General features: G+C 36.8%; 3 protein-coding genes across 8 annotated transcripts; 1 reads left to right on the plus strand and 2 right to left on the minus strand.

Annotated features, from left to right (window-relative positions):
- The first annotated feature begins 724 nt into the window (after positions 1–724).
- LOC137951765 (uncharacterized) lies at positions 725–6,939 on the plus strand. 3 transcript variants are annotated; one of them, XM_068798659.1, is made up of 6 exons: positions 725–814; positions 898–973; positions 1,668–2,658; positions 3,171–3,523; positions 5,780–6,494; positions 6,717–6,939. In XM_068798659.1, the coding sequence occupies exons 3-6, from the start codon at positions 1,749–1,751 to the stop codon at positions 6,722–6,724; spliced, it is 1,986 nt and encodes a 661-aa protein (XP_068654760.1). In that variant the 5' UTR covers positions 725–814; positions 898–973; positions 1,668–1,748; the 3' UTR covers positions 6,725–6,939. The 3 variants fall into 3 exon arrangements, with proteins under 3 accessions (XP_068654760.1, XP_068654758.1, XP_068654759.1); XM_068798657.1 differs by having other exon boundaries at positions 5,780–6,939; XM_068798658.1 differs by having other exon boundaries at positions 752–973; positions 5,780–6,939.
- A 738-nt stretch (positions 6,940–7,677) lies between these two features.
- Positions 7,678–10,228, minus strand: LOC137951864 (glycine-rich RNA-binding protein 3, mitochondrial-like). 4 transcript variants are annotated; one of them, XM_068798822.1, is made up of 6 exons: positions 10,153–10,228; positions 9,750–10,042; positions 9,029–9,159; positions 8,882–8,950; positions 8,693–8,799; positions 7,678–8,237 (listed from the first exon to the last, which is right to left on the minus strand). In XM_068798822.1, the coding sequence occupies exons 3-6, from the start codon at positions 9,144–9,146 to the stop codon at positions 7,875–7,877; spliced, it is 657 nt and encodes a 218-aa protein (XP_068654923.1). In that variant the 5' UTR covers positions 9,147–9,159; positions 9,750–10,042; positions 10,153–10,228; the 3' UTR covers positions 7,678–7,874. The 4 variants fall into 4 exon arrangements, with proteins under 4 accessions (XP_068654923.1, XP_068654921.1, XP_068654919.1 ...); XM_068798820.1 differs by having other exon boundaries at positions 9,029–9,154; positions 10,153–10,225; XM_068798818.1 differs by lacking the exons at positions 9,750–10,042; positions 10,153–10,228 and adding an exon at positions 9,649–9,741 and having other exon boundaries at positions 9,029–9,154.
- A 2,827-nt stretch (positions 10,229–13,055) lies between these two features.
- LOC137952323 (exocyst complex component EXO70E2-like) lies at positions 13,056–16,838 on the minus strand. Its single transcript, XM_068799459.1, has one exon. It carries the CDS (start codon positions 15,603–15,605, stop codon positions 13,623–13,625), a length of 1,983 nt encoding a protein of 660 aa, XP_068655560.1. The 5' UTR covers positions 15,606–16,838; the 3' UTR covers positions 13,056–13,622.
- Positions 16,839–18,345: the final 1,507 nt, after the last annotated feature.

Consider the following 18,345-nt stretch of genomic DNA (forward strand, 5'->3'; position numbering starts at 1 on the left):
TCGCGCTTTTATGATGATTGATCATGCTTAGTAATTCCTACTTAATAACATTCTATATGATCGATCATGTTTTGTAATTCCTACTTAGTAACATTTTATATGATCCATCATGTCTATGTCGAGAGATCAATCATGCTTTATAATTTCTCCTTAGCTACTTTTAGGATGATCAATCATAAGGTTCAATGGATGATCGATCATTGCATATTGGCAATGGTTACAAATAAATTACAAGCATGGGAGCTAACGAGGGGCATTTTTAGGACACTAATGAATCCAGAAAACACATTTGTAATTGGAAAGGTTTTTCTTGTTTTTTTTCCTGGTAAGGACACTAGTAAGTCCAAAGCCACAAGAAATAAAGAAATAAGAACAACCACAATATTTCAATGTTCCATGTCTTCTTGTTACACAGCCTAACTATAGATAAGGGACTTAGAAGGCCTGCAATTTTTCATGTTTAAAAAGGGGTTTTTTCATCTTCCAATATGTTTTAGATTTGAGCAGTTTTGAATCAGTTTAGCCATTTTGATACATGAAAAATATTTTTGTATTAATGAGGAAAAAATAAATAAATTGTGGATTGTGAAATTGGATTGGAAAATAGAAAAGTGAGAAACCAGGGAGGAAAAGGAGATGCACATCAGATATTGCCTACTGCCAACGAAGATAACCCAAAAAAAAAAAAAGGCTCTTTTCTCTAACCCGGAAAGAATTGATATATTTTGAATTTTGCATAATAATGCCGGAAGATTCAAAGGGCGAGATAAAATTGCTAGTCTTCTGCCTTGGCGCTATAACCATTTTGCTACAGGTCCGCCATATTCTTGTCCTTGCTTCGTAGATAATGCAGCAAAAGGTGTCCTTCAATCCAGGAATCTAACCTCCTATGGATAGATTCTGTGTCTTAGGAAAGTCGGATTTTTCTTGGAGTCGGGAAATGGGACTTGCTTTCTTGGCGGCATGACCGAAGGTAAGTGGTTTTTTTTTCTTTTTGAGAATATGATTTTTTTCCTGGGACAAGTTTTGACGAAATACAGATATCGATGGTGGGAATTGCATTAGAAAGGTCATTGACATTTGGGTTATTTTCGTTTTCCCTTTCACTCTATGGGTTTTTTCTTTTCTGGGTTGCATTTGTTTGGGATGTTGGCTTCCAGAGACTTCGACCGATTTGCTGTTGGAAAAGAAAATTTCTTTAGGTCTTTTTCGAACATGATTCTGAGTTCGTGTTCTCATGCTGTTTCCTACTGTATTTATGCATTTGCTTATTTGCTCCTACAGTTTTTTAGCTCACCATTCGATTCCGATCTTTTCTTTTCTGTTTATCGGTTTTGGATTGTAACATAACTTAAAAATTAAAATCCCTGAGTGCATTTTCCTTTTCATCAAGTTGGAATGTAATCAATTCATCGTCTGTACTCAGTCTCATGCTTTTGAGTCTTCATTCTTTTATATTATACCCAGCTTCTAATACCTCATTTTCGTTTTAGTTCGTATGTTGATATTGTTTGTGGATCACTTCCTCTCATTTGGTTTTGTTTTATGTTTGTTCTTTTTTTGTTTGTTCAATTTCCCTTCTACTTCCAGTGATCCAGGTCTTTCTACATTTCCCTTCTACTTCCAAGTTATCCAGGTCTTTCTACATTTTCCTTTTCTTTGTATAGGCTTGGGACTTGCAATGAAAGACAACTTTCTGAGACATTCTGAATTTGGTTAGCTTTTCTCCTGAAGTGAGAGGTAGAACAATGGATATATGGGTAGTTGCAGCAGCTGCTGGTGCTGGATACTTGGCTAAGTTCTGGCAGAATGTGGTGAAGGACAGAGATGTCCTATCTGGATCATTTGCTGGAAACACAACTGAAGAAAGATCTAATGTCATCCTAAAACACGAGAAAGAGGTTACACAGAAGAGATCAGACTTTGGTAAATTGAACAATAAAGATGAAAGCCTTTGTTGCAGGCAAGTCAGGAGGCAGATAAGTGGGTCAAATTCTCCAAATAAAGAGGAAACTTCAACTGATTCAGCTGAAATAATTTCAGATATTTCACGCTTAAATATTGATCCAGCATATGCAATTGCTTCCACCAGTGGACTTACTGAAGACATAATGAAAGAAAATGACCATGATTTTGCTGACAAGCTGGACTCTGCTTCAAAGTATCCGACCAATGCATGGCAGCCTGATTCCTGTCCAAGAAATTTCACCATGGAGAGTGGATTTGGTAAAAGTAGGTCCTTTAACAGTAAATGGTCTCGCCAGTATTATGCCATTAAACCCATGACTTCCTTAGAAAGTTGTCTGATTGCTCAGTTGTACAAGCAACAAGTTGAGACTGAAGATTACATTTTCAGTCCACTTCCATCAACATCAAATACTGCTATTATCCCATTTTTTGTAACGGATGGAAAGCAAATAATTAGCAGAGCAAATACTGAATTTTCATGTGCTTCTTTTGAAAGTACAAAACATAAGTTAGAAATGACAGTTGGGAGTGGTTTAAGAGAAACTGACCTTTTGGATAGTACCCCAAATATACATGGAGCAGACTTAATAGAGCTCCCGAAGAAAGTGATAAGGCAGAGGGGAAAGGTGAAGCACAATAGGTCAAGCATTTCCAGTGTCAGGCCCCCTGGCAAATACTTCAAGTCACAAGGTAATTGTTCGTCATGTGTGTTTAGACACTGTAAACATATGTTCAGAACAGCAGAACATTCTAAAAAGTATTTATGTTACCACTTGAGATTGTCCTTTATATAATATGCTCAACTATCATATGCTATATCATAGATAATTTTTTTTTTTTCTGAATTGTGTTATACTAAAATTTTCTGTGCATAGAAAGCATATCAATATTGCCTAAGTAGAAAGACAATATGGCACTTCCAATAGTGAAATCTTCATTGCTTTAGGCTGGATATTAACATACATGTAGTAGTCAATTGTTACCTTCGTTCACATTGGAGGACAATATGGGACCCCTTGGGTAATTGGATGCATGATCCTGTGTCTAGAAACACAATCACATTACATACATGTCTATCTTTTTTTTTTTTTGTGCTCTCTCATACTTATTAATAAAGTCAAGCCTGCAAATCCTAGTTTAATCCCTAATTAGCCCCAGTCACTTATCTCTTCATGACCCTCTAACATGTACACTATTTCCAGGATCACTAGACAGTATGATTCTTCTCTGTATTGGCATTGTACTTGGGGTTATATCTACAATTGTTGCCCATAAAAGAGAAGTGGACAACTTAAATGAGTTGTTGAAACAGAGCCAGAACTTGGTCCAAGATTTACAGGAGGAGCTGGATATGAAAGATTCACTTACTGTTAAGGAGTTGACAAATGAATCTTGGGAATTGCAAGAGATGATTAACCCTTCAGATGGCACTAAGGCTGATCAGAAAGAGGATATCAGAAGTAAAATTGAAGCAGAGCTTGAAGCAGAACTTGAGAGATTGGAGCTTAACATGAATGCTACTTGCCTGGAGAGAAGTTTGTCAGGTCTCAGTGAGGTCAGAAGCAACTTTCTTCCCCATACTTTCACAGTGGATAATTATAATCACATAATCAGATCCTTTTGACTACCATATTGGAGAAGACTTTTTTAACTTTGCCTTTATAATTAACATCTGGATCTTAGCAACACTTAAAAAAAATAATCTGGATCTTAACTTCAATGATTCACCAAATTTGTGGCTCTGCAATCATTATTTTGTTCATTAGAAGTATAGAATGATGTGATATGGTCATCTAAATACACCCCTATAGAGTCGCTATTTATGGTCACCCTTTGAGAAATCATGAAATTACACTCCCATTTGCCATATATGTGACTAGTCAGTCTAAACCAAGATGTAGAAGAAAATTAAAAATAGGTATTCTAAATGGATATCTGTGTGAACTTTATGTGAATGCTGCAAAATGAGAAAGCTTGCAGAGAATCTGTTTACGAATTGTAGTCTTACACTGCTATGACCTTATTTAACCGGAGAGTAATGAAAATACAACAAATGAAAGTAACAAATAATGCATAAAATGCATATGTGTGAGAAACGTTCAATTTTTTATTTATTATTATTATTATCAATATTTTTTTTTTGGGAAGTCCTGCACTAACTTTGTAAAACTTCAATTGGAGGATAAAGGGAAAAAAACACGGAAACTCATAATGAAAGACCGGAACGGAAGCACCCTAGGGTTTAAAACTCATAGAGTACTTCAGATTTTTTTTTGTGTGTGTGTGTGTGGAAGAGAGAGAGAGAGAGAGAGGGGGGGGAGGGCGATGCGAAAGCATTGAATACTTAAGATGAGGCTGCTGCTGATTGCGCTATATAAATACTGATTCATAAGGTTAATTACCATATTAAAAAAAAGTAAAGCCTAATTTTATTACCTGCACATCTGGAATATTGCAAAAAATAAGTACATATCTTTAGGGTTTCAATTAATACTTGCATCTACATCAAATATATTGTCATTCTATAGCTCCAAACTTGGAATGAAAAACAAAAAAATAAAAAATGCAATAATTTTTTCCCAACTTATCTTGCATTGTTGTATAATAGTAAAGCTGCTCTTATTTTTTATTAGTTGGGTCATATGTCAGTTACGTGCCTCTCTTGTGATTGAGGGCTGCCTCCTGGTGGTGTCATCAAACTCAATTTTGACGGCTCTTTCTGGGGTTAACCCTGAGCCCACTGTTTTCGAAGGTGTTTTCTTTGATTCTTCCAGTGCCATGCTTGCTTCCTATGCTGGCCCCCTTGGCATGACTAACTCTACAATGACTGAGCTCCATGTGCTGAAGCATGGTTTGAGGATCTTCAGATATCGTTTTCAGGGTCCACTGGCTGTTGAGGGTGATTCAGCTGTTGTCATTAGTTGGTGCTTGCAGAAAAAATACCCTCCTTGGCTCTTTGGTCTTGTTTCTTTGAGATTCAAGACTTCTGCTCATCTATTTGTTCTTGGTTTCATGCCCTTACATCAGCTAATTGTTTTGTTGATTCCTTGGCCAAAGAGGGGGTTGCCCTTCAGTCACTTGTTGTAAGATTCTCCCCCCCACCTCTTAAGCCTTTTTGTCCTTCTTGGGCTTGATAAAATGTGCTTTTCTTCAACAACAACAAAAAAAAAAAGGGTCAGTCATATGCCACATTGAACAAGTGGATTCAATGGCCCACATATTGAATGAAAAATATTGCATTCCTACAGGTTACTCTTGTCTCTTTTTGTGCCATGGAGTTGATTGATAGAAGCCTATAGCAGGAGTATGAAGCTGATTTCATTGATATTCAGAGAGTATGTGTAATTAAGCAATAATCCTAGGATATTTTTGTAAATGACCGTAAGCATAACTATCTTCAAATGGTAAGTATAATAGTAAAGACTTGATTTATTGTTCAAAAAATACTAAAGATTCTAATTGTCCTAATAATGAGTTAATAGTTTAAAGGAATTTCTACCTTTCTTGTCCAAATTCACCCTTCATTGTTTTAGTCTTTTTAACATCAAATCCATAATCTTTGTTTCTAAAATGAAATAAGAGTCAAACATTTACAACAGACACTATAATCGCCTCCAAAGGCATAATATTCAATTCAGTTTTTTCTTTGGCTGAACTTCGAACATTTGATCGCAAGTTCACGTTTTATGTTGATCGTTAATGACCACAAACTGTATTGAACAGCAGTAAGTTTATAAACCCAGATAATTTTACTTCTTGGAAATTAAAACTTTTCTTGTTGAACTGATCTTGGTTAACTGTTATCATGCAGATTGATCCAGATCTAATTGGTGATCTTGTTCAAGGAGAACTGAAAGCTGACATGATCCACCACGTCCATGACTCAGATCATGACACAGGCAGCAGTTCCGCCAATTGTTCTGCACCTGTCAAGTATGCTGTGTCACCTGAAGAATTGAGTCTACGTCTACATGAACTCATAGAATCAAGGCTTGAAGAGCACATTGTGAAGCTAGAGATAGAATTGCAAGACACCAGAAGAAAACTGCACTTGATGGAAGCTAAGAAAATGAATTCTAACAGAGATATGTCACACAGTGAGTTTGAATCGTCTTCTACGCAAGGAAGCCCTACTGTGATCGACCATGGCAATTCCGTAATTGAACCCCTACTAATGAATCTATCTGGTGATGCTTTAAATGCATATAATGAAGCATATGATGAGTTCATGAGGATTGCAGTAGTAGAGGAGACACCACCAGCTGAAAAAAGTGAAAATAAGCAGATTGATGACAGAGTAGTTTACTCATTTGATCGCAGCTTACTTTATGATCAGATTGGGGTAGGTGAAAATGGCGCTACACTTCTACAGGACACTGGGAAAAGGGTCCTTGGGCAGTTTGGCAATAATAAGATCAGTTTGTGGGAGCATAGGGAAAGACCAAACGAGATTGATAGCGAGGAAGAGGAAGATGATGAGTTTGGGAAGCTGTTGATAAAACAGATTGTGGAGAAAACAAGGCAAGGTTCTCCAGTTGTTTTAAATGCTCAGAAAATTCTTCGAACTCTGGATGAACAGTTGCCACCAGAATGAAAATTAATTACTTAAATCAACAAAGATAAAAGAGAGATTCTAGTCTCCCTGTTTTTCTAGTATAACTGCTCCAAATGAATTTTGTATGCCGCCTTGGTGGGTGCAGCTAAAACTTCGGAAGCAGAAATTTTAAAAAATACATATTTCGGTGCAGATTACTGATCAATTTGCAAGTTATGACACAACTGGATCTCCATGGCCATGGGAAGAAGTTGAAGCTAAAGTGGTGCCTGTTGGTAAGGAATTTCATCTCTTGTAAAAGCTATGTAGGTGTAACAAATGCAAAGCAACCATATGTTATTGATGTCCCACAGGTGTAGATTGGCAAAGACGTTGGAACCGTGAAGTTGGGTATGATAAGACGATTCGAAAAAAGTTTTTTGTTACTGTTTAAACTTTGTTATTTCAAATATCGATTTTTCTTTGTGGAAAACTTCGATTGCCAAAATTCATTTTGCTTTAGAAATCGAAGATTTTTTTGCCAATATATAATTTGTAATATAAAAAGTTCAGTATAGAACTGAAAACACGAAGAAGAAAGGTAATGGGACTAAAAAGAGAAGAAAAAAATACGCACTTAAACTATAAGAGATTATAGGCTCAAAAAAAAATCACATTATCTTTGAAGGTTGACCAAATAAACTCATAAAACCTGTTTTGATACCATTTAAATTGGGTTTAAGGTTTATCCTAAAATAATAAATCAACTTAAAACCTCTTTTTCAACTAATAAACTCAAAATCTTTGTACTCGTTAATCCATGTAAAAATATTCACTAAAAAACTTCAATTATATACCATAAATTCACTAACGCAAATTAATAGACCAATTAGGAAAAATGAAGATGTATACAACCTTCAAAATACAAGCCCAACCACCAAAACACGACCCCTTTTTTGAGTTATTAGTCTAGACCCTCTGCGGAAGTGCAATCAAGTATGTAATTCCACAACCATCTGATTTCGTCTTTGGGCTTCACAATCGTTTTCATGATCAGGCTTTAAGGCGCTGGGAGACTAGTATGTCCCATCGGAAATGCACTTCATTCTGGATGTTCAGAATGTTGATTGTACTCGTATGCATCAAGCTCTGCCCGACAATTCTATCAATCACGATAAAAAAGCAAACAATGTCAAGTGATATTAAGAGAGCAGATATGCCCATGCGTTCACGAACATGAGATAGGAAAAATTTCGCTATTTCACATTAAAAACGGCCTGTTAACAACCAAATGGGGATATGAATAAAAAAAAATAAAAAAAGGCAACTGTTCAAAACCACAATTAAACTTCTTAATCAACGATGGAATAATTCACCATGCAGAGTTGTCAGTCCCAGCTTGATTATTAGCTGGGAAACTGTCACTCCCACCACCACCTGCGACTCCATAGCCTCCACCAAGACCACCTCCACCACCAGCACCCCCACCATAGCTGCTGCCACCACTACCAAAGCTATCACCACCAAAACCTCGACCACTGGTAGTAGGTGGAGCACCATAGCCACCTCCACCATTGCCACCATAAGCATCCCCCCCATAGTTACCACCAGAGCTGCCTCCACCATAATTGACCGCGCCTCCACCGTAACCGCCCTCACCACCACCGTAACCACCCCCACCACGACCATAACCCGCACCAGCATAGTTCACTTTCACTGTTCTGCCATGAAGATCCTGCCAACAACAGCACCGTTAAGGCACAATTTCCTCCTACTTTCTCACAGCCAGGATAAGTCACCAGAAATCTCTGACCAAAATTACAAATTAAATGTCATACTCTTTTCTTTTTATTTGTGAGAAATTTTCAAGCACAAGCTCAACAGGTCTAAAGTGTTTTCTTCTCTTACTTCAGGAAGTTATCTCACATACAACTCCAAGATATAATAGCTTCATCTCTTGAAGAACACAGTTGGCCAAATATCATTCAAATAAAAGTAATAAAGTATCCAACATTGAAGCGACTTTGCCCTTACTGCACTATTTAAATATTAATAGATAAGAATCAGCCAGAATTCCAAATTTTGGATTCCATTTCCATAGCCAAAAAGTCCAATTTCTGTGGTGAAGGTCTTAATCAAGAAAAAGCTATAAAGTATTTAGAATTAAGCCATTTCAGAATTGTTTTTTACCTTTCCATCCATGGCCGTGATGGCAGCTGAAGCCTCCTCACCAGAGGTGAAAGTAACAAATCCAAAACCTCTCGATCTTCCACTCTCACGATCCATGATAATTTTTGCTGCAATACAAGCATTTGAGCACTGGAAGTGCACTTGAAAACTAAAAATCACAATCAATTCAATGAAAGAAGTGTTGTGCACCTTCAATGACTTCCCCAAAGCCAGCAAAAGCCTCTCTAAGGCTCATATCATCCATGCCATAAGAGAGACCTGGAAGGAAAACCATTATAATATTAGACTCAAGTAAATTATTTTAGTTGTGTTAGAGATTAAGGTGAAAAGACACACCTCCAATAAAGACCTTGGAAGATGACATGCATCTTATTGCTTGGTACAATGATGGAGTGGATGAGGACTGGCCAACTGTTCTTTTAAGTAAACTACCAATTTTACTGGCAAAAGCCATTTGTGAACCTGAACTAAGAGAAGAAAAAGATTGTGTTACTGGCATCAATGACCAAAGTGTAGCAAAAAAGAATCAAAAGGCATCACAAAATACCAACTGACAGACACAACTTCAACTAACGGGGCACAAACCCGACCTCCAATCAAAACAATAATATAAGGAAACTCTGTTTCGCTCTCAATTATCAATTGAACGGACCACACATAATAGTAAAGAACACATTCAAATATAAAATTTCTAGTTTTTCAGTAGAAAAATATGACATTTAACAGTTTCAGGAGGAGCAGAGGCTGACAAAAAAAAACACTTCAAACTTTACACCTGAATACCAAGCTTCTCGCAAAGCTAATGCCACCCCAGATAAGAACTTGCATAACATGACACCTCTTGCAAAAGTAATGTTAACGATAATTCACAAAAAAAAAAAAAAAAAATCTTCATTAACATCAGCAAAATACTCCAACTGGTTACGGTAGAATAACTAATTAGTAATAGATACTACCACGGCATGCAATCCTTCCCATCAGTGATCACGAATCACTCTGTCGCCGACAGAAAAAAGAAGATTTTCATAGTACGCACGAAAGAGGGAAAAAATCGCACCTTCTAAGAGGTTCGTAGACTGACTTTCTTTCCCCGACTTAAACCCTGGCTAGGTTTTATGCTCTGAAGAGCCAGTAGAACAAGGTTTATAATGGAGACCGCTAAGAGATCTGGATCGTCCAAAGCTGAAACAATTATGTACCGTCAGATTAAGTGCGACTCCACCGTTGATGCTCTCCATTAAAGAAAGATCATCCCAAAAACCTCTATTACTACTGCAAAGATTGCACAGATGAGAAAGTTGAAGCTGTTAACAGCAACTCAAATTGGATCAGCTGGTTCCGAACAGTATCCTGCTCTTCAGCAAATTATGGAAGAAAGTAGTATGAAGGTAAAATGGTTACAGCAGTACTTAACAACAGCAGAAAATGTTTAAAAGAAAAACCCAACAGTAGATTGTTACCAGTTTAATGTTGATGAAATCTTCAGTATCATCAATGAATTATTTCAGCTGCATCACGAACAAAGAAAATATGGGTTACCTTGAACTCTCCTGCTTGGTTGATGTAAAAAAATCCATGTGAGAAGAGTTTTTTCCGCCACATACTTAGACGATGATATCTTTCTCTGTCAATTACTGTCATAAATTTCTCCTGGACCATCTTCAATCTAACTGAAAATTCCAAGGCTTTGTGTGTGGACGAACGTGGTCACATTTGTGCCAATTTTTTCTTTTTCTTCATTCCTTACAAAAATCAACCCATTGTTGGTATAAATCTAAGCCCTGGGAAAAAAACAACATTTTATGACTCTTGCATAACTTCTAAGGACTTCCGATATGGCTTAATCCAGCTTCGTTAGCTAAATTGGATATATGGGGCCCGTTAGTGGAGGCTAACAGAAAGTGAAAGTGAATTTGAATTCACTCTCATTTACCCAAAATCGTTAGTGTGCGCACACGAGGGAAAATGAAAATGAATGAACCGGTTTCATCAGCTTTCACTTGCTCCAATGTAAAACGAGTGAGAATGAATTCCAAGGGTGAAGCAAGTTCATTTACTGTTACTTGCTCACTCGACATTCTTTGCATCCTCCTCTCTCTCGACGCTCTCTGTTTCACAACCCTCGTCTCTCTCATGTTTCGCTCTTTACTGGATCACCGTCTCATCGTGCTACCGTGCTGCCTCCTCTCATTGTCTTGCCATGCTGTCGTATTGCTTCTCTCTCACTCGGCCCCTCTCAGTCACCCTTTGTTCCTCTTCTTCGAGTTTCCCCTTTCAACTTCAATTTTCCTCTCAACTTCTCTATCCCTCACCATCCCCTCTCTAAGCTTCCCTGTCTCTGTCTCTTCGATTTTATTATGGTAGAAGCTAATAATGGTAGTTTAGATGACATTTATTTATTAGAAATTATAAAAATAACCATCTTTGTTTAGGTTTTTTATTTTTTATTTTTATTTTTTATAATTAATTAAATTAATATTTTTATTTTACTTCATAATTATATTATTAATTTATACTACACTAATACAACTTATGTTATTAATAAAATACCATATTTATTTATTATATTCATTATTATTAATACTATATTAAATTACTAATTTAATAGTGATAATTTAGATATTGTTAAAGTAAGAATTTGATCAAGTATCTAGACATTATAAAAATAATCAATTTTTTTAATTATTCTATATTTTATAATTAATAATTTAATATTAACCCATAATTATTATATTATTTTTTACTATACAATCTATCTTAATTTATTAATAAAATACCCTACTTAATTATTTATTGTGTTAAAATATTTTATTATTATATTAAATTACTAATTAAAAAAGTAAACCTGTTTGTTTATGTATATTATTTGTTTAGGTATATTATAAAGAATAACTCATTCTCATATTTCCACTACATTTTCTATTTGTGCACTAACACACAAAAAAAAAAAAATAATAATAATAATATGCACTTTCCATCAAACACACTAACACAAAAAAAACTGTTTCACTTTCACTTTCTATTACACCCACCCACCCCACACAGGATAGAAACATGGTATATTTGCCTTTTAAGTCATTCCTTACGAGGCACGTGTCTATTGACTATTTCATGAGACCAGATAAATAAATCATATCAAACGTAGTGTCCTGATTGGACCCACAAAGAAGGGGAGGGGAGACAGACCCACCACCCCTCACTTCCCTCCTCCCTCAATGAGGGGGAACCCTCCCCTGTTGCAATGAAGTGGTGGAGGAGGGGGCATGTTCCTACCATCATCACCTACTCTCTCTTCTTCCCATAGTGAACCACACAAATAAAGGGAAGAGCAAGAGTTCCTTCACACTAATTGATAGAAGAACCCTCCCTCCTGTAGACAGGAGATGTCTCCCCTTCCATTAGAAATTTTTTACTCATATTTGGAAGATGTCAATGCTAGTTCAACTAGTCGTCAAGCCCGGTTGAAACAGGTAACTGGTTTAAATTGCCTCTTCAAATACATTCACTACTGATTCTGAAAACACCCTTTACGTATAGTCTGGCATCACTGAAAGAGACGAAGACAATAAAAGCTTAGGTGAAGTTTCTCTGATCTCCCACCTGTTAGCACAGCCGCCACAGAATCACATTTATGAGAAAAGGAAATTCCAACTAGACTGCGGCTCACACAAATTTGTCAAGCAGAAATTAGGGGCACTGCACCATCTCTTGAACCAATTTTAAACATATAATCATTGTCAACTGAGAGAAAGAAAAGGTTAAAAGCTTAGGTGAAGTTTCTCTGATCTCCCATCTGTTAGCACAACCGACACAGAATCACGTTTATGAGAAAAAGAAATTCCAACTATACCGCAGCTCACACAAATTTGTCAAGCAGAAATTAGGGGCACTGCGCCGATCTCTTGAACCAATTTTAAACATATAGTCATTGACACCTAAGATAAAGAAAAGGTTAAAAGCTTAGGTGAAGTTTCTCTGATCTCTCACCAGTTAGCACAGGCGCCACAGAATCACATTTATGAGAAAAGGAAATTCCAACTATACTGCAGCTCACACAAATTTGTCAAGCAGAAATTAGGGGCACTGCACCCATCTCTTGAACTAATTTTAAACATATAATCAGTCAACTGAGAGAAAGAAAATGTTAAAAATTTCAGTGAAGTTCCTCTGATCTCCCACCTGTTAGCACAGCCGCCACAGAATCACATTTATGAGAAAAAGAAATTCCAACTATACTGCAGCTCACACAAATTTGTCAAGCAGAAATTAGGGGCACTGCACCCATCTCTTGAACCAATTTTAAACATATAATCAGTCAACTGACAGAAAGAAAATGTTAAAAATTTCAGTGAAGTTCCTCTGATCTCCCACCTGCTAGCAAAGCCGCCACAGAATCACATTTATGAGAAAAAGAAATTCCAACTATACTGCAGCTCACACAAATTTGTCAAGCAGAAATTAGGGGCACTGCGCCCATCTCTTGAACCAATTTTAAACATATAGTCATTGACACCTAAGAGAAAGAAAAGGTTTTGAAGTGGGTGTAGTCTCTAATGCCAAGAAGAATGAAATATTCTCAATAACTCGGCTTTAATGCTTTAATAAAACATTTGAAACACTTTATTAATAGATATTTCAATCTGAGTGTACCTTAGGAACGAGGACGTGAGACTAATTTTAGGTGGGATGATAATTGCCGGAAAAAGGCAAAATGAGGCTACAGAATATACTTTATACACTTAATCAAACTGATTTATCAACAAATGTTTTTCCAAAAATGGATAGAAGCTACTGCAAGCCCAAAGTAGATTGAAAATCTGTGCTATCACAAGTATGGCATTGAAAACTAAAAGCAGCCTTGACAAACGTCTTGGGTATCGTGGAAGAAGAACAATTATCAAAGAAATAAGTTGATATGGGTGGTATAATTTCACCTCCTACGCTGATTGTTCAAAGATCTAAGGGAACCCTCAAAAAAATCCAGTAAGTAGTTCTCGAGATCTTCTGCGCTGTACTTGATATACTTGTCACTGTTCCTTGAACCTTCTAGCTGACCAGCATACCTACCCAGAAAAGTTCGATAAGCTTGAACAACCTTGAGCGAAACTGAAATCCTCAAATCATCTCGAAGCTGTAGATCTGCAATCAACCACGCTGTTTGAGTCTTGTAAATCTCTTCAAATGCGAGATTGAAGCTCTTGAACCTTTCCTTGAGAACAGTTCTCGAAACCGAGCTTGATACTGGACTGCAAATACCCTCATCTTTCAAAAACGAGAGAACAAAGTTCCATGAAGCTCTCTCATAGCTCAATGCCTGCTGCTGGAATGTCCTATTGTGCTTTCGGATCCAATCATCTCCCAGAAGGGTTCCGAGTTCAGAACTCCTGACCTTCTGAACCATATAATAGATGTTGTTCATAAGGAAAAAGTGTTGCAGAGAACTATCCTTGTACAACTTGGATTTACAATCAAGATTGGATTCAAGAGTGGAAGTGATTGATCCTAGCCGACGTGCCATCAGAGTGACACTACGGAAAGATCTCCATTCTTCATCTTCTTCAATGATCTGATTTGAATTTGATAATGGCAACATTTGCTCCTCCTCACAGCTATCCTCTAGAATCAAATTCAGGATTTCACTATAATCCATTAGAGCTCTTATGTAGTTCATGACATACTTGGTCAAAGGGTGGATACCACCACCCGCATAAGGGTTTGATGAGGTGTTTTTTCTAACAGCATTTTCGAATTCCACAAATATACAACTGATGGAATTACCCACTCTCTTGAGGACTTCATGACACTCGGATCTAACACAACATCCAGCCTCCTCCATGAACAAAGCATCAATATCAGGAAGAAGATCAGCTAACCCCTCGTACATGTCGAGTACACGGAACAGCTTTTCTGGGGAGCAAGGTCCAATTGCAATGGCTTCGGCAAAATTCATGAGCTGCATCATTGAACCCTTTGAGGTCTCGATAAAACAAATCCTGCTGGCTGACCCAAAGTCCTTGAAGATCTGGTCACACAAGCGTTTTTCACTGCTGAGATAAACCCGAACAAAAATTTTAATAGCCCGATTCCATTTCTTTATCTTCTGATTTAGGTCACTCCAATCCATCTTCAAGACCTCCTCAATGCTCATCTTCTCAACTTCAAGAATGAAGAGACACTCATCCAATGCATCCTTCCGGATACTACTGTAAGCTTGGCAACATTCACGATCATAATGAGAAAAGAACATAGCTTCTGCTATGCACTTAAGGTCCGGAACTGAACTAGGATCAACCAGATCAACTATATATTCTTCTGAATTATGGCCGCCGTCCCTCAAAAGCCTTTCTTGAGTGCACTCAACTGAATCAGCTTCAAAGGATGAGATTGAGTCGTCATACACAAAATCATCTTCGAATGAGCGGAAAGAAAGTTGCTCAGGCTCCAAAAATTGTTTGTTCTTGACAAGAATATGGCTGAATTCTTCTTCAAGCCTAGCCATTGCCATTTGAAGGATATTGTGTGCCCGGTGGAGAAGCTCATTCTCTACCTGGTTGTCTTCTTCCAGAGATAAGCCCCCCAAGTTCTCTGTCAATTTCTGAACATCATCAACTGCTTGTAAGTAATCAGAAGCCTCTTCCTGGCTACAATCCCATATCATGGATTGATCAGAGTCCCAACTCATAATCTTGTCTTGCACGATGTCAAGCCTTTCTTCCACCTGATTTCTATCAGCTTTATTGACCACAAATTCAGGCATCCTAGATTTTGAAAGCTGAGCATCAAAATCTGAAAGGAATTTTATCATATCTTCAGTTGGGTTCTTGCTCGTCCCCAAGGCTTTTACAATTTGCTGTGCAGCAGCAATAACTTGCTCACCTCTTTCTAAAGAGCCCACTGTTTTAAAGTCCGCCATACCATAAAAAGAGAAAGAATGCGACAGAAAGGAGAATTCTATCCACCTTGTCTGTCGTTCTAAAACTTTCTTTAGATATACAAACTCACACAAGTACAAGACTGGTACACGCAGTAGACAGATCAAATGCTGAAAATTTAGCAGGATAAAACAAACTGCTATGTGAATGGATAAGAACAATACAGCTGTCAATCCATACAAATTTGTGACACAAACAATTTATATGGAAAACAGGTAAGGAGCTAAGAAGGAAGTCTTGAATGAAACTGAATGAAAAAAATTAAAATTTCATTTCCCCTTTTCAAATCTCAAATAACTCTAAAAACGGCTCATCGATCTGAAAAAGGGAAAGAGTGACAGCACCCCAACAAGAAAACGAAGCCGGATCGGACTTTGGAAAGTTGCAAATCCTGTAACATAAAAGTTGCCCAACGAATGCTCAAGTACAAGCTCAGATTGCTAAAGAAGCAAAACACTGAAAGTTATAGGAAAATTTTCACAAACCACCCCAAAAAACGTGCTGACGCTTAAATGGACGTTGGCAAAGGACTGAGGAGCAAGCCAATATAAGACACTGAAAAATCGATACTTCGCTCGAATTACCAAACAAAAAGGTTTCTTGAAAACTAACTTTATCGAAAGTCTTATCTCATTGGACCTGATAACTCATCATCTCTTCTCCTAAACCATAATCCTGGACTAAACATAAGTCCGAAATCTGTTCAAAGATGCGCAAAACAATTAACAAATTACAAAGACGCCACACAGGAACAGCTTTCAGTCCCAATAAGAACCGATCTAAAATGACGCTCGCTTAAGAAATGTAAAACTGAGAAACGACACGAACCAGAAGACGAAGATCGCGAAACCCTAACGCGGACACATAAGTTCGCTGATTTCAACCAAATAAAAAAGATAATAACAAAGACAGATCGAAGAATCAAACTTGGCACCACTCAAGCAACCAAGAAAGATCACTGGGGATCGGAATCAAAATAAAGAGCCGAAGCTTCGACGAGAAAAAAACTTTAGCGCGTTTTCTTCGATCCACACAAAGTCCACCACGAGTAAGGTACAGACAAGGACGAAATAAACTCGCAAGAAGAAGATGCGAGGAACCCGTAAAAGTAAGAGAAAGGTTTGCGGAGAAGAATAGAACCTGAAGCTTCCCTTGTTCGCGGAAATCAGTTAAAAGCTCTTCCCCGCTGCTTTCATGGCGGAATTACTGCAACTTCGTCTCTTTTTCTTCTCTCTCTAAAGTCCCAATAGCATGGCGTCTCGTTTGACCTTCAGTCAACAAATCACACGATGACATGAAAATACCCTTCATACATTATGAAATAACTGAATTGCCCTTCATATTAAATATCTTGCTTAACATAAATAAATAATGACACTTAATGTATCAACCTGGCCATAAAATATTGTTCCTCACATGCTACACATATAACTTTTGTTGTACAAGGTAAGAGTAAGTGTGACAAAAATAAATTACAAATCGTAGTTATATAATAACTCCGAACGATCTTTTTATATATAATTACTTATACAAAATGGTTGTTTATTCTTTGTATTTATCGCCCGTCACAGATAACATGCACTCCACATATGAAGATGTGATGATAGACTTACCACTACCTTCGTTACAATTTAGAAATTATTTCAAAAAATTAAAACCCTAAGATCGTCGATGGAAGAACTGGGTTTTTTTTAATGCCACATTAAAGTCGTTTATTTATGTTTGTTCTTGATTTAACTTATATTATTTTTTATTGACAACTCAAATCAATAATTGGTAAATATATGATTTGGTTAGGGTTTGCCCTAGACATACTTTTTGTTGATCATTTCAACTTACAAAAAATGAATTCTTTGAGATCTTTTATATTCAAAGTGTTGAAGATGGCAAGAAAAATAATTATTGGGTTATGGATGGGCAATATTAAGAAAGGGGTTGGGACAACCCATAATTGATAGGGCAAGGATGGGTCATGGAGTATTTGGTAACTTTGGTTTTTAAGAAAACAATTGATGTGCCACCCATCCTCCATCATGTAGGTGGATAAAAATTGAGGAGCTTTCAAGGTCATGGTTGTGAATTTCCTTCATCAACCAAACATACTAAAAATTGGTAGTGTAGGTTTTTGAAGCTTTTCATTTCATTAAACGTTTTTTTTTGTATCCATTTGAAATTGAAATCGATATCGTAGTTATTTGTTGAGTCTCGATCTATGAATTTAAAAAAAAAAATCTATCAACTTCCCTGAAAATAGAATTTCTCTCTTCCTCTAATTCATTGTAGATTATTCATTTTCTCCCAGTTTTGGAAGTTATTACTCATACCCTGACACTAGATTTAGGGCAAATTTATTAACTTATTATTTAATTTAATGTTTTTGTAGTGATTTAAATTTTATTAATTTTTTTAATATGCGGGTCGTCTTCCTCCCCTCTTTCATATTCGATTTCAGGAGTTCACCTCGTAAAAAGTCCAAATCCAACTCACTTGAACATATTCCATAGTCTTAAAGAGATCTAGATCTGGATTTGTCCTATGGAAAATTTATCTAGACAAAATTTAGACGTACAGGGTTCCAACCTCGATTTGACCAAATTCCAAGCTTGATCTAGAAGTTAAATTATTGGTAGTAGATTGAAATGTGAGGATTTTATTACATATTTTTCATTTTATATTAACAAAAGGTTTTGTTGATTTAATATATTTTTGTTTATTACATAA

The sequence above is a fragment of the Aristolochia californica genome, unplaced genomic scaffold, assembly GCF_029961685.1.
Source record: "Aristolochia californica isolate CCGP_79_NKW_82.1479 unplaced genomic scaffold, dmAriCali1.0.hap1 SCAF_15, whole genome shotgun sequence".
In the NCBI taxonomy this organism is placed as follows: Eukaryota; Viridiplantae; Streptophyta; class Magnoliopsida; order Piperales; family Aristolochiaceae; genus Aristolochia; species Aristolochia californica.

Coding starts and splice junctions, on each gene's coding strand:
- LOC137952323 (XM_068799459.1), bottom strand. CDS start 15,605: ATGGCGGACTTTAAAACAGTGGGCTCTTTAGAAAGAGGTGAGCAAGTT.
- LOC137951765 (XM_068798657.1), top strand. CDS start 1,749: ATGGATATATGGGTAGTTGCAGCAGCTGCTGGTGCTGGATACTTGGCT. Junction 2,659..3,170: donor CAAATACTTCAAGTCACAAG/GTAATTGTTCGT, acceptor CACTATTTCCAG/GATCACTAGACAGTATGATT. Junction 3,524..5,779: donor GTTTGTCAGGTCTCAGTGAG/GTCAGAAGCAAC, acceptor GTTATCATGCAG/ATTGATCCAGATCTAATTGG.
- LOC137951864 (XM_068798818.1), bottom strand. CDS start 9,670: ATGGGAAGGATTGCATGCCGTG. Junction 8,951..9,028: donor TTCCAAGGTCTTTATTGGAG/GTGTGTCTTTTC, acceptor TTTTCCTTCCAG/GTCTCTCTTATGGCATGGAT. Junction 8,800..8,881: donor CTTTGGGGAAGTCATTGAAG/GTGCACAACACT, acceptor CTTGTATTGCAG/CAAAAATTATCATGGATCGT.